At 36.1% G+C, this 16763-nt stretch overlaps 1 protein-coding gene and 1 long non-coding RNA gene across 2 annotated transcripts in view; both read right to left on the bottom strand.

Moving 5' to 3' along the window:
• LOC142522773 (uncharacterized) overlaps positions 1-16763 on the bottom strand; it is a 105190-nt gene that overhangs the window by 36505 nt on the left and 51922 nt on the right. The gene's annotated exons all lie outside the window — the stretch shown is intronic.
• Positions 12740-14672, bottom strand: LOC142523128 (RING-H2 finger protein ATL46-like). The gene has a single exon (XM_075626775.1). It carries the CDS (start codon positions 14185-14187, stop codon positions 13192-13194), a length of 996 nt encoding a protein of 331 aa, XP_075482890.1. The 5' UTR covers positions 14188-14672; the 3' UTR covers positions 12740-13191.

Raw genomic sequence — 16763 nt, 5'->3', positions numbered from 1 at the left:
CCATATGGATGCACGTGTGTGTTGTTGGTGTTAAAGTAGATGTCCTGTAAGCCAACTGTTGGCTGGCGAATTTATTGACTCAAGTGTAATAAACAATCTTTATTTTAATATAATTTACTTTTTAATGGTTTCGTTTTACTTTATCTGTATACTCATGCAATCAGCATAGATAAAGTTCTTGATTATGCTTTAATACAAATGAATCGTAATTCGATGTTGAAACTCATTTGTAAACACTGAATATTCTAAATTCGTTCCTAGTCGATTCAGCCGCCTAAAATAAGGATAAAGGCCGCTTGAGCTCGAGACTAGCATCTGTGATGTTGTGTACTGCATTTCTTGGTAAGGGCATAGAGATATCCAAACATACAGATGGGTAGTCATATGATGATTATACCGAACAACCCTCCCTCGGACATTCCAATTGGTTATCATTCATCGAGAGGATAAGTCCGTGGTTATGATTGTACACCATTAGTCCTTACGACCCGGGACAACACTGAGGCTCTATATGCTAGGGCTGTGCTTTGACTCGTTTACCGGCTCCAGGAGAGTCATCAGGTGGCGAGGTTGGGTATAGTTGCGACACATATAGGAGCCAGTGCATTGTAGTCGGGGATTCACCGCTCACCTACGGGTGTGGATATCCTATGTGATCTGATGAATAATAGTGCGTGAAATCTCTGGCCAGAGTATGAGATGTACATTGAAAAAGTTCTCCAATGGTACATGCGATGCCACTATTTATATGTATCATATAGTTATCGATTTATTATGCAACCCCCGATGAACCAATGATTGCAGATTCGATCGGGATATATGAGATGAAGGGACCGTATTGTACGTTAATCATAATCGGCTGGTTCTTGCAGGCACTATCAGTGATACCTAGGGGATCATGGGACGATGCTACTAGACGCTCTTACCATGATCCGATGGGTGCAATCAGAAATGAGTTCTGACATTGTTGATCAAGGTGTTGATGAAAAGAATGGGGCTAACTAAGGTAAGCCCGAATAAGAATAAATGTTATTCTGAATCACAAAGAGTTGTGAACCCACGGCTAGCTGTATCCCTGAACCATTGAGGGTCACACAAACACTGGATCGTTTGTTCCCGTTGAGAGAATAAATTCAAGAAGTTGAATTTATATTATGATACAGTAAATTCAAGGAATTGAATTTATGATAATTAAATTTTGAGAAAATAAATTCAAGGAGTTGAATTTATGAGATAGTAAATTTGGAAAGAATAAATTCAAGGAGTTATTTATAAAATTTGAGAATTTAATTTATTAAACTCAAAAGTTGAGTTTATTAAATATTAAATTTTGGAGGTGATAAATTCAAGGAGTTGAATTTATAATTTAAATATTAAATTCAAATGCTGAATTTATAATGAATTTAATTTATTAAGCTCAAAAGTTGAGTTTATTAAATATTAAATTAAATATAGTGGGAAATATGTTTAATGGGCTTGTAGGAGTACAAGTCCAACATACTAAATAATTAAAGTTCTTAATGGACTTTGATTAATTAATTAAACTAGTTGGACTAGTCCAATTAATTAATCAAGCCCATTAATGTTAATTATGATTATTAGGTTATGACTTAATCATAAATAGGAGTAATCAAGCCATAACCCTAGCCACCACCTTCACAAATTTCGAAAAAAACCTCTCTCCCAAAGCTTGAAAATTCGGCCACTTCCTTTTGAAGGATTAGTTTGAGCCGTCTCTCGTTTTCAATCTCCAACGTAAAAACATCTTCCAAATTTTCTAGTGCAATTTGGAAGAGGAACAAATCATCTGGTCGTGGACTTGATTAGAAGAATACATAAAAGAGATATGAAAAAAGTTCGTAGAGAATTCATCAAGAGCTATCTCCGCTAACCCCGGAATAGTTGGAGCATAGTGATCTATTCACCAAAGGTATAATGATTTACTTCCTATGAATGTTTAATTGTAAAAACCATATGAGTGTCCAAAAGGATCTTGAAAGTCAAGATCAACGTCCGCACGCTGCGCGCACGGCGTGCCGCCGCGCTGCGCGTGCGCCATGGGTGCACCGGGCCCTTGCGGCTGCACGAAACGTTCAGGCAGCGCGGGTGGCTTCCCGGGAGTGTCTCGGGAACCGTGTCTAATGATGGGCTTGAATTGTTTGGGCCTAGGGTGCAATTTTCTGATTTTTTAAATTTTTGGGTAAAATTGATATTTTTGAAAATTGGTTCAATTTTTATTTTGGAAATTAATTTTTGAAAAATTAATAATTTTCTTGTAAAATAAATAATTAGAATATGATTTAATTATTTATGGTAAAAATGAGTTTTACAAGAAATCAATTATTATTGATTTAATTGGAAATTAAATAAAGGCGTTTATTTAATTTGTTAAATTCTTTAATAATTGTGGTGGTTAGCAATAAAATTATTAGATATATTATTTATCAGTTAATTAAATTTGTTTAATTAATTGATGTTAATATTTGATATTAAATGCATGAAGGATGATCGAGAGCCTTAACCAATGTGTTAGGTGTATGCTAGGATATTTTACTGTTTTATTCGTTTTGTTAATATTTGATATTATTAAAGTGGACCTGGTTTATGGCCCGTTCCCACCCCCATGAGATGTATCCCTTATGTGCCATGGCTATTTAAATGTAATCATTAGAAATAGTGGGAGATCAAGACTGGAAGATGGTGGGCCCGATGAACGAGATGAAGACACGTAAAATATTGGAAGCTCTTGTAATAGTTGCATTTGCATCCCTCCATTCACCTAGGTTTTGGACTTGGATCCATGTATGGCTCACATGGGTCTATTAGTGTTGGCGATCGATCATCCTTATTTATTGTTGAATGTCATATTATGATATATGCGATATATAGTAGTATGCATGTATGTATATTATTAAATAATATAGTTGCATGAATCCGACAAACATACAAACATGGTAAGCGATTTTTAAATTAAAATGATGAGACAATTTTAAAATTAAAATCCCTCATTTTGAATATGATTCAAAATTTATATCAAACCAAAAAAATAAAAATTAAAAGAGTTTAATTTTTTCTTGCCTTCCATCAACCGTGGTTGCATGTTGATCGCTACCCGCGGACAGTGTCTGGCTCATATTATTGGGGAGGCCTGGAAGCCGGAAAGCTGTAACTTCCACCGGACATATGATGTGAATTGAGTGGAACTCCCATGAATTCGGCTCATATTATTGGGGGAACTCATGGCGACCGTCTACTACAATTCAATATTGATGGGTCGGTTTGACACGCGAAAATAAACTGCGTCATATTATTGGGTCCTTATTAAACGTGAGGCAAAACATGCAGAGGTTGCATAGGGATGCAATTGGATTCTATCTTTTAGAAATTATAATTGGCTGATATTATTCGAGATTATAATTGGCTAATTGGACTCTACGTGCTCACTAAGGAAATACGATTTCCTTTTTTCATCAGAGGGTGGTGAAAATGTCAAAATAGTGGGAGAGAATTTATAAAATAAAAAATCCATATTTTATATGTTAAAATTATTTTAAAATAATCATCAACCATTATTCTGTTTCCATATCAGTATATTTTCGATTTCGTCACGTAATCCATTTTTGTTATTAACAAGCCAACAGAATATAACTTTCAAGACTGGTTGGAAAAATTGTTCTAAATTCGGAGAAAATGACATACACACTAATGTCAGTCTTGCTGAACTGACAAAGCATGCAAGATGGTAGGACCATAGTATGCAAGCTAAAGTGTAATGTGCTCGCTTCTATGTCAAATGAACTGTAGGGACAATTTGAGGAAATGTTGAATGCTGCTGACATTCGAATACACATGCAAGAGTTGCATGGTACATGAAACTCTTACAGTGGTGCACACCATTTTTAAAAGCTCATGACTACATGCATGCAAGATGGGGCTCTGGCCCATGAGCGTGGTGTACATATGATTGGGCTTATTGAGAATGTGGTGGGCCTGAAATATGTGATTCCTAACGAGTTAATTGATGTCATCAATTTGTTGTCTTTCTCATTTGACGGGGTTATGGTGAACTTCAATTTGAATAAGATAGATGATAGCCTTGAGGAGCTAGTTAATACGCTTATGATATCACCATAAAACAGGGAATTGTTGTTTTTCTAATAAGTCTCTCGTCAGACGAAAAATGGCCCATAAGGTAAGGAAAAGAAATGTTTTGTCCCTCACAAGAAAAACAAACCCAATAAGAGGCAAACTTTGAAGGACACTTAAAAGGCCTAGAAAGCTCGATAAGTTAGAACATATTTATTTCACTGCAAGAAGTCCGGACATAAGAAATTATATGTGCCAGAAATGTTCTGGAAATGATAAGTGAATGTCCAAGTAAACATGATTTCAACAACAAACAAAATAAAGTTAGATGATCCAAATCTCACACAAATATGGCACGCTAGACTATGTCACATTTTCCAAAGAAGGATGCACAAACTAGTGGGAGAAGGCATGTTTGACTTGTAAGACATAAATTCTCTACCTACTTGTAAATCATCTCTAAAAAGAAAAATGACAAAGACTCCATTCAATGGAAACGTGGAACGTGCGCATAGTCTATTGGATTTGATCGACACATACATTTTTGGTCCGCTAAGTGTTAGCATAAAATATGGGCAATCCTACTTCATTACCTTTACTGATGACCATTCGAGGTATGGGTATGTTTATGAAACACAAATCTGAAGCATTTGAAAGGTTCAAAGAATTCAGATCTGAAGTAGGAAAACAACTAGAAAGGAGTATTAAGACACTTCGATCTGATCGAGATGGAGAATACTTGAGTGCTGAATTTTTGGGTTATCTAAAAGAGAATGAGATTATCTCACAGTGGACTCCACCAGCAACACCACAATTGAATGGTGTTTCCGAACATCATAATCGAACTTTGATGGACATGATTCGATCCATGATGGGATTCACTGAATTGCCTGCATCGTTTTGAGGCTTTGCGCTTGAAAATGCGGCAATGTTGTTGAATAATGTCCATACTAAAGCAGTGGATAAAACACTATATGAGATATGGATGGGAAAAACTCCCAAATATTCTTACATGAAAATATGGGTATGTCCTGCTTACGTGAAGCAGCCAGTGGGAGACAAATTATATCCAAAGAATTCTGTTGGATATTATTTCTATCATCCAAATGAAGCAAAAGTGTTTGTTTCAAGAAATGCCAACTTTTTGAAAAGAAATTTCTATTAGATAGAAAAAGCAAGATGATAGAACTTGAAGAAATTCAAGATACTCCCTCAATTGTAGAAGTTGAATCTAATTCCCCACAATCAGTAGTTGAAGTATAAGCTCCTAGAAGGTCTGATAGTGTTATTAGACCACCTGCAAGATATATGCTTCTTCATGAACCACTACAACAAAAACGGCATACGACAACGGATTTTCGTTGTCGTAGCCTTTTTAATACTGTTGTAACTGAGGATGTTGTTAAAACCCTAATACTGTTGTAACTGAGGATGTTGCTAACTAAGTTAGCGACGGTTTTCTTCGTAACCATCGCTAAATTTAGCGACGGTTACAATATAACGACCGTCGTTAAATTTAGCGACGGTATATAATCATGAGTTCCGTCGCTAAGTTGTTTCGAAAAATAAAAAAAAATTCTTCTATTAATTTAATAAATCTAAAAGAAACTAACAATCGAAACTAAAATCGTATAAGAAAGAAAAATTTTAAGTGTTGTAAAGTAGTAAAATCATGTAAGAGAAATAAATTTTAAGTGTTATGAAATAGTGAGAAAAATTTTAAGTGTTGTGTGAAGTGATAAAATTGTGTAAGAGAAAAAATTTTTATGTGTTATGAAGTAGTGAGAAAAACTTTAAGTGTTGTGAGAAGTGATAAAATAGTGTAAGAGAGAAAAACTTTTATGTGTTGTGGTGGAAAATAGATCGAAAATGGAGATATTTATAGAGAGTTTGCGCGGTATTGGGCTTAACCGTCGCTGACGGTTATATAAAACCGTCGCCAAATGTTGCGATGGTTACAAGAAAACCGTCGCTAAAGGTAGCGGCGGTTTTTAAAAAACTGTGGCATGTTTTGACATGCGACGAATTAAAATTTAACCGTCGCTATCCGTAGCGATGGTTTATCTAAAAACGTTGCAATAATTAGCGACGACTTGCCTACAGTCGTCGCTAAGTTGACATTAGCGACGGTGTTATGGAAACCGTCGCTAAATTAGCGACGGAATTTGTAAATCCGTCGCTAAATATGGTAAATATTTAAAAAAAATGTTGTCGTTTGTCAAAAAAACACGCTAATCGACAACGGTTTTCAAAAACCGTTGTCGATTAGCCAAAAAAACGCCAAAACAACGGTTCATAGAAAACCGTTGTTTTTGACCCCCTAAAATCAACGGTTTTGTAAAAACCGTTGTCAAATCGCACCTACGACAACGGTTTTGCACTAAAACCGTTGTTAAAAACTCTACGACAACGGTTTTTCAAAAAAAACCGTTGTCGTAGATGCGTTGTCGTTGGGTGTTTTTCTTGTAGTGAACAAGGCCGTGATGAGCATTGTGTTGGATGTGATCCAATGAATTTCAAAGAAGCAATATCTGATACTGATTCAACCAAATGGCTTGAAGCCATGCAGTCTGGAATGAACTCTATGTATTCAAACCAAGTCTGGACATTAGTGGATCCACCTGAGGGAATCGTTCTCATAGGATGCAAATGGATCTACAAAAGAAAGCTTGTGCATATGGGAAGGTAGTGACCTTCAAAGTAAGACTGGTTGCAAAAGGTTATACTCAAAGGCAATGAATTGACTATGAGAAAACTTTTTCACCAGTTGCTATGTTTAAGTCTATTAGAATACTACTGGCCATAGCAGCATGGTATGACTATGAGATGTGGCAAATTGATGTAAAGACTGCATTCCTCAATAGAAAATCAAAGATGAAATTTATATGTCTCAACCTGAGGGATACACATCAGTAGGAAGTGAGCATAAGGTATGCAAACTTCAGAGATCAATATATGGTCTCAAGCAGGCGTCAAGGAGTTGGAACCTCAGATTTGATAGCACTATCAAAGAGTTTGGTTTTGCTAAGAATCCTGAGGAACCATGTGTGTATAAGAAAGTTAGTGGGAGTGCAGTGACATTCATAGTACTTTATGTTGATGATATCATGCTCATTGGGAATGATGTAGAATTACTACAATCAACTAAAGTATGATTAGCAAGTAAATTCTCCATGAAAGACATGGGTGAAGCATCAAATGTATTGGGAATACAAATCTATAGAGATAGATCAAAGAGGATGCTGGGGCTCACCCAAGCCACTTATATCGATACCATTCTGAAGCGATTCTCTATGAAAGAGTTCAAGAGAGGATACTTACCAATGTGTCATGGTGTTACTCTATCCAAAGCTATGTGTCCCAAAACTGATGAATAGATAGAGATGATGACACGTATTCCATATGCGTCAGCCATTGGTAATATCATGTATGTTATGATATCGACACGTCCTGATGTTGCTTACGCTCTGAGTGTTACAAGCAGATATCAGGCGAACCCTGGTCCAATTCATTGGAAAACCGTGAAAGATATTCTTAAGTACTTGAGAAGGTCTAAGAACTTGTTCATGGTTTATGGGGTGAAGATTTGAAATTGGAAGGCTACACTGATTCTAGCTTCCAATGTGACGTAGATGATTCGAAATCGACATCTGGTTTTGTATTCATGCTAAATGGTGCGGTTGTCTCTTGGAAAAGTTCCAAGCAAGACACCGTTGCAGATTCCACCACTGAAGCTGAATACATTGTTGCATCTGCTGCAGCAAAAGAGGAAGTTTGGATGAGGAATTTTGTCCAAAAGTTGGGCGTTATTCCCAATGGAGTTGATCCAGTCCCGTTGTACTAGGACAACACTGGTGCCGTTGCGCAAGCAAAGGAACCAAGGTCTCATCAGCGATCCAAACATGTACTGAGGAAGTTCCACATCATACGGGAGATAGTGGGAAGAGGAGATATATCAGTCGAAAGAGTCCTATCTGCAGATAATGTTACCGATCCACTTACAAAGCCCTTGCCAGGACCATTGTTTGAAAAGCGTCGCGAAGCAATGCGATTAAAGTTTATGGGTTGTTGGCTCTAGGGCAAGTGGGAGATTGTTAGAGTAGATGCCCTGTAAGCCAACTGTTGGCTGAGAAATTTATTGACTCAAGTGTAATAAACAATCTTTATTTTAATATAATTTACTTTTTAATGGTTTCGTTTTACTTTATCTGTATACCCATGCAATCAGCATAGATAAAGTCCTTGATTATGCTTTAATACAAATGAATCGTAATTCGATGTTGAAACTCATTTGTAAACACTGAATATTCTAAATTCGTTCCTAGTCGATTCAGCCGCCTAAAATAAGGATAAATGCCGCTTGAGCTCGAGACTAGCATCTGTGATGTTGTGTACTGCATTTCTTAGTAAGGGCATAGAGATGTCTAAACATACAGATGTGTAGTCATATGATGATTATAACGAACAACCTTCCCTCGGACTTTCCAAGTGGTTATCATTCATCGAGAGGATAAGTCCGTGGTTATGATTGTACACCATTAGTCCTTACGACCCGGGACAACACTGAGGCTCTATATGCTAGGGCTGTGCTTTGACTCGTTTACCGGCTCCAGGAGAGTCATCAGGTAGCGAGGTTGGGTACAGTTGCGACACATATATGAGCCAGTGCATTGTAGTCGGGGATTCACCGCTCACCTACGGGTGTGGATATCCTATGTGATTTGATGAAATAATAGTGCGTGAAATCTCTGGCCAGAGTATGAGATGTATATTGAAGAAGGAGTTCTCCAATGGTACATGCAATGCCACTATTTATATGTATCACATAGTTATCGAATTATTATGCAACCCTCGATGAACCAATGGTTGCAGATTCGATCGGGATATATGAGATGAAGGGACCGTATTGTACGTTAATCATAATCGGCTGGTTCTTGCAGGCACTATCAGTGATACCTAGGGGATCATGGGGCGATGCTACTAGACGCTCTTACCATGATCCGATGGATGCAATCAGAAATGAGTTCTGACATTCTTGATCAAGGTGTTGATGAAAAGAATGGGGCTAACTAGGGTAAGCCCGAATAAGAATAAATGTTATTTTGAATCACAAAGAATTGTGAACCAACGGCTAGCTGTATCCCTGAACCATTGAGGGTCATACAAGCACTGGATCGTTTGTTCCCTTCGAGAGAATAAATTCAAGAAGTTGAATTTATATTATGATATAGTAAATTCAAGGAGTTGATTTATGATAATTAAATTTTGAGAAAATAAATTCAGTGAGTTGAATTTATGAGATTGTAGAAGTTGAATTTATGAATCTATAAAATTTAGAAAGAATAGATTCAAGGAGTTGAATTTATAAAATTTGAGAATTTAATTTATTAAACTCAAAAGTTGAGTTTATTAAATATTAAATTTTAGAGGTGATAAATTCAAGGAGTTGAATTTATAATTTAAATATTAAATTCAAATGTTGAATTTATAATGGATTTAATTTATTAAGCTCAAAAGTTGAGTTTATTAAATATTAAATTAAATATAGTGGAAAATATGTTTAATGGGCTTGTAGGAGTACAAGTCCAACATACTAAATAATTAAAGTTCTTAATGGACTTTGATTAATTAATTAAACTAGTTGGACTAGCTCAATTAATTAATTAAGCTCATTAATGTTAATTATTATTATTAGGTTATGATTTAATTATAAATAGGAGTAATCAAGCCATAACCCTAGCCACAACCTTCACAAATTTCGAAAAAAACCTCTCTCCCAAAGCTTGAAAATTCGGCCACTTCCTTTTGAAGGATTACTTTGAGCCGTCTCTCGTTTTCAATCTCCAACGTAAAAACATCTTCCAAATTTTCTAGTGCAATTTGGAAGAGAAACAAATCATTTGGTCGTGGACCTAATTAGAAGAATACAGAAAAGAGATCTGAAGAAAGTTCGTAGGGAATTCATCAAGAGCTATCTCCACTAACTCCGGAATAATTGGAGCATAGTGATCTATTCACCAAAGGTATAATGATTTACTTCCTATGAATGTTTAATTGTAAAAATCATATGAGTGTCCAAAAGGATTTTGAAAGTCAAGATCTAAAATTTTTTAAAACTTCCGCTGCGTTTGGGTACATAAAAAACCAAGATCCAACAGTTGGTTTAAAGGTCGTTTTCTCAAAGATGTAACTCTCAGATTTCATACAAAGTATTCTAAGATTCAATATTATATCTTAAATATATTAAATTGGTTCTATCAATGTATCATGACTGGATGAGTATTATTTTCAGTGGGTTGAGAGGTTTTCTACATTTTAGTTAAACATAAAAATGTGTAATTAGTTGATACATTATCATTCGCATCAAATGGTGTAAAAAATATTCACTTTTGGTCAATAAAACAAAGAGTAGGTCTCTTGTGAGACGGTCTCATGAAACTTTATCTGTGAAATTTGTCAATCTTACCGATATTAACAATAAAAAATAATACTCTTAGCATAAAAAGTAATACTTTTTCATGAATCACCCAAATAAAAGATCCGTCTCACAAAATACGACCCGTGAGACCGCCTCACACAAGTTTTTGCCTAAAACAAATTACATTTTTCCCCCCAAAAAACACCACTCTCTACAAGACCCTTAATTTATGAAAATTATAATGAAATGAAAAACTCAAACGCAATGTTCGATAGAAAAAATTGCTCCAACATAAATATTTTTTATGCAAAATTACGCTTAGAATAGCAATTTGTGTTGAACTTTAACCAGTAATCTCAAGTAACTTGTCAAAAGAACTAATACATATAGACATTTGCACGTCTTTTTGGTGGGACAACAATGAAATATATAAATGTCAGCGACCATCTCATTCCATCTTTCCCAAAAGAGATTCCAATCACAAAAAGAAATAGAATCAATGCATTTTCCAAAGATCAATTGGATGGTAAGAAATAAAGGAATTTAGGAAAATTAACTTGTGTTAACTTTGCATAAATTCTTTCCCGCCAATTTGCTTTTACTTTTTTTAAAATTTTTTTTTATAACATCTCAATTTTTTAGTTTTTTTATGACGATGGAACTTGTAACCTTTTTTTTCGCAGCACACTGAATAAACTCTCACGCTAATCAGATAAACAACACTAAGCAAACTCTGGGCGATAGAGTTGCCTGAGTAAGTATTGGTTGGAGAAATCGAACTCATGATAATTGACCAAACCCTACCAACTCCACCAACTCGAACACATCACATTTTTCTTTATTATATTGTCGGTGTCCTATCCTCATCTTGATCAAAAAGTGTAGAAAAACACCACTCTAGCTAATAAATTTTTCTACAAAATTGAATCAGAATTGAAAAAAAGGTTTTTAAAATATTTTATTTTCTTAATTTCCAAAACAATACTATTTGTGTTGTATTATTGTTTTCGTGGCATGAATGAGAGAATGTTTCATAGTTCTCAAAAGTGTGATGATGATTGCATCATTCTTGGAATCCGATAATAATGGCAAACAGTATTTTTCATATTTCATATGTGAGCAATTCAATATATTTTGAAGAGCTAAATTAAAATTTTAGAAAATTATACGTGGAAAATTTTATTTTATTTTCATGTGAAAAAGGAGTGCTAGACCTCATGACTCAGACATTCTCCAGCATTATACCAAGATTAGGCGAGGGCCAAAATATATTTTCAAGGCAAAAACTTGTGTGAGATGATATTACGGGTCGTATTTTGTGATACAGATATCTTATTTAGGTCATTCATGAAAAAACATTTCTTTTTATGCTAAGAATATTACTTTATATTGCTAATATCGGTAATGTTGACCCGTCTCACAGATAAAGATTCACGAGACCTACTCTGTTTTCAAACATATGTTATTACGATAATAACATTGTTATAACGATTCTTTAATTCGAGAATACCATTCTTTACAAAATATTTAACATATTACTTCTGTTAGAAAAATTATATATATAATTTCTTAGAATTTTTTTTATTTAATCTGAAGTTAAACAGAACCACCGATTCACAGAATGGGTAGGTTAGAGGTGAACCATATGCTTGAGAAAATATTTCATGACCCCATATGTCCAACAATGTCTCCCATAATCACAAGAGTGCCTTCCTACCACTTTTCATTGATCCCACCATCCTTGATTTTTCATTCCACAATTGTTGCAGTAAGTGGATAAAGTGACAAAGTTTTGTTTCCAGAAACACCCAAAATTTTTACCAGAAAGTAGCATCTAATTATGCTACACCAGCCCCACTTTAACTTGAATGGATTAGAAGGTTGAAATTTCAAGAAAGATTAGAAATTTCCAAGACTGCAGGTGAAATGATGGCCTGGGAAATTGAGTTTGTGGGCTTGATTTCATAAGGTTTTGTGGGTATGTTTGGGGATGTAAAATCGAGAAGAATCCCAAAGAAATCATATCTACTAATCTTTACAATATTAGATTTTGACATGTATTTGAATTGGTTCATACGATGATACAATGAGCTCTTATAACAACTTGGATCAACCATTTTTGTAGGGCGGGAATTGAAATAAAATAGTTGTTGGAGAAATATATCATGCACAATCGCAGTTGCATAGGCTTGGGATCTAGATCATGTAAGAGAGTATTATGTAATTCGAATTTGAAGATAAAAAGTTTGGCCATAAGTCAATCCACATAGTAGGACGTGGAAAGAGATGCATCATTTTTTTGCATCATTTTTTTATACATACAATTGCATAAAACGAAACCAAAAGAAAAGTTGAAATAAAGCATGAGAGAAGGTAAAAAAAAAGGTAAAAGAAACACATCAAAAAGATCTATCATATATGAATGGGATAACTACTAAAACAATAATCGAAGCAAAACAGAGCACCTTAGTCTATCCCTAAAGAATAACCTCAACTTGATCATCAGGGCATGTACTAGAATTCGAGATATAGGGCGACGAGATGTTGAGAGACGACTCAATAAATTTTTGGGAAATGAAAATTGCAGGTTTTATAAAAAGTTAGAATCTAAGATTTCGATTTTTTTTCATCCGATCGAGTAATCGCTCACATTCGTTGTGGTTCGACCTCTAACTCCCGTCATAAACTTACACATTAATGGAGATGGAATCATGTGTGCTAGTTGAACTAGGGAATTTGTTACTTTTCTTGGACCATTGCCAAATCTTGGAAACAGAAAAGCTTTCACCTTTAGTCCCACAAGTAATTTTCTTGCCACCACCAGCAGCAGTAGCATCTCCATGAGCTGTGAAATTCCCACTATGCCCCACTCCCCATTTCACAAGCCTCACATCACTACTACCCTCAGCACCATGTTCCCTTTGAGACAAGGCCACTTGCAGCTCTGAATCAGCCACCACATATTGAAATGAACCCATTGAAAAACACCTCCTACCATCCAAATTGCTATTGCTAGTCTCCCCAACTTCACTTTCCTTAATCCTATTGTCACTAATTGCACTCTTCAATTTCCCAAGTCTAACTGAAAAAACTCTCTTTTCACTTATAGCAGCATTAGTGTCATCTTCTTTATCTTTTAACAAGCTAGGAACCCCTACTAAACTCGCATATCTCGAGCTTCCGCACTCGATTTCCTTCGAATCATCGCAATAGAAAATGGGGTTTTCAAAAGCATATCCAGGTGTCAAGATCACACCTCTGCAAAGTGGACAGGTTGAATTTGAGAGCAACCATGTGTCTATACAATCAAGGTGGAAAGCATGACTGCAAGATGGGAGTAACCTCAACTTGTCTTGTTCTGAGAATTCACACAAACAAACAGCACAATCAAAGTGTTCCTTTAATCCCATTATGTCCTTGTACAGAAACACTGGAAGCAAATCAATGTAGGCTTGATCTAGACCAGAATCATGCAAGTGAAAAAGGTGCTGCAATTGCCTTTGAAAAGCTCCAGAAGTGGAGATTTCTGGGTAATTCGTGAGATTTGGAGATCTTTGCTTGAGGAGGAACTTCACGAGTAAATGGAGAAGAGCTAGAATGAAGAACACAACAGCTAGGACTACAATGATGAAGAGGATTATCGGGCTCACTTTACTCCCAAATGCTGATTGAATCCAAGACATTTTACTACCAGTAATGAAACATCTGAAATCTGAATCAAACCCGTTAAAAATTTCCAAGAACTTCCTCTTTCGGAAACTTAAATAGAGCAATACTTACCCATTATCAAGAAACAGAGGAAACCCAAATCTTAACCCGATTTTGTGACGCGGACAGATCCAAATGTCGGTTTAGAATGAAACTCGGTGCTAAAAATTGCTGACCCACCAAGGATTTTTTGCGTATGTTTCAAGAAAGTTGCAGACTTGCCTCACTCTTCTCAGTTTCTGCCGTTTTTTGAAACTCAGTTTTAGAATTCCTGGAAGACCCGGCCTTCGAAATACACAAAAATTGTTAGAAAATGGGAGGAAGAAGAGGATTTAAGTGCGTGGCATTAGCACTTCAGGCCAGAGAGGGAGGGGACAACAAGAATGTGCACTCAAAATCACGAGGCTGCCTTTTTTATGGCCTCACAGCAAACAAAAACAATATTTAAATTTAAAAACACAAAATGTAACTAAAAAACAGGATGAGATTCGGGTGATGAGTTGCAATAATATTTAAGAATTATTTAAAAAAAATTGATTTTTTTAAATACAAACATTTCATATGTACAAGCATTTCATATTTCTACGACATGCTTTGATATATTTATAAATATATACCAAGATAGACACTACCAAATAATCAAAATTGTAACTCTTTCCAAAGTATATTTGTATGGTCTAAAATACGATAACGTAATTCAACTGCATATAAATCTAAGAAAATGAAAAATAATTAATTAAATCATTCTAATTGCATTATTTATATGTGATAGACATGCTTACATGTTTAGAATGTGGTTTTTTATTGGAATACATAAAACTGTGTTTTCAAAGATTATTCAAGATGCGACCGATAAATAGAGACCGGTGACTATAAATGAAAAATATTTTTATTAAATGATTATTTTTAATTATTTAATATATGGTATATTTAAGGTGTTATTTTCGAAAATGGTGTCTTTTGAGGTGTTTGTACATGCCGAGTCATATTTTAAACCGTCAATCGATTTTTGAAGAAAACAAGGACTTTTTAGAGGCTCGGTTAATATTTTCGAAAACTTTCCTTAACGAGATATTTTTCCTACATTATAATGAGACTATTATACCAAGGTTCTTGGGTCTAGCTGTAGAGGCCCGTATTTCGTATTTGAAAATTTGCGAAATTATTTAAAATTTTTCTCTTTAAATAAATAACATGCCTCATTCATAAAATGAACTGATAAAAAGATTTAACGTTAAAGTAAAAATTTTAAATAATTCCGCAAATTTTCAAATACGAAATACGGGCCTCTACAGTTGGTATCAGATCCGACCTCTCTTAGTACGGTGTTGTTCGGGGACGAACCAAGCGGAAGCTGGTGGGCATGTGAGGCCCGGGGCCGAAGAGGGCGGGGGGTGATCGCCGGTGCCATAAGGTTGCACGGACAATGAGCGGCTCCTGGCAGGCTTCTAGGTGGAGGGAACATGAATGAACCGATCTCACACCGGAATGAGAGGGATTCCGAGACTGTTCAATGTAATGGACTGTACAGTTGAAAAGGGATTAAAAGATTTGATATGTACTACTCATATCAAGAAGGTGCATCTTCTTTTCTGTAGCTCATCACATAAGAACTCCAAAGTTAAGCGTGCTTGACTTGGGGCAATTCTGGGATGGGTGAGGACAGTCGTCAAATCTGGGACGTTACACTAGCTTTCTACCCAATTATTTATATCAAAATATGGAGTTTCTAAACCACAAAACACTTTCATATCACACAAGAAACCTAGGGTTTCTCCCTAGCAACACACGGCCACGCACACACCCACAAACTTTAAGAAATTCACATCGGTTTTTGAAGGAAAAAAGGCAGCAAAGATTCCCCGTTTCTCCGCCAGCGTTCTTCGCACATAGAATTGTTTATTCGTGCATGAATCACACAAAGGCACGTCGTATTCTTTTTTTCCCTCATCGTGCATACCATATTATGTGTGAATATGTGTTCTTGCATAAAAAGTCTAAAAGTATAATAATATTTTCATTTTAAGGGTTTGCACTTGGAAGAACTTGAATCCTCTTGCATAACTTGATGTTTCTTGATAGCATGAGGGGCTTGATAGGTTAGGGACCATATGGGAATGATTTAGGGACTGTTTAGGAGGCCTAGAAGGGGCTACACAAGGATTGTACATGAAGAAAAAGGGGTTGCACGATTTTTGGGGCCAAGAGAGCTAGGGAAAAACTTTGGGAAGGAAAGAGGAAGGGGGCGACACATGCTACTTTTCAGACGAGGGGCTGGGCTCGTGAAGATCTTAGCCACAAGCCATGGTGGTCCACGGATGGCTGGATGGTCCAGGAAGGGGGCCTTGCACGGCTAGGACCCAATCTAGCCATGCGCGTGAGGGATCCAAGTGAAGCGTGCACGTCCTTGTGCATGGCTGAGTAGGCTAGTCCAAGAGGGGTCCTAAGGGTTCGGTCTAGGTCCTAGAATGGTTGGTTAGGGCCTGGTCTCTTCGGTTAGGGCCTAGGGTCGAAGGAGAGGAAGCTTGGTTGAGGTTAGGGTTTGGTTGAA

This window comes from Primulina tabacum, chromosome 13 (assembly GCF_025594145.1).
Source record: "Primulina tabacum isolate GXHZ01 chromosome 13, ASM2559414v2, whole genome shotgun sequence".
In the NCBI taxonomy this organism is placed as follows: domain Eukaryota; kingdom Viridiplantae; phylum Streptophyta; class Magnoliopsida; order Lamiales; family Gesneriaceae; genus Primulina; species Primulina tabacum.
Note: the sequence above shows the minus strand (reverse complement) of the source record. Positions and strands in the feature narration are given on the sequence as shown.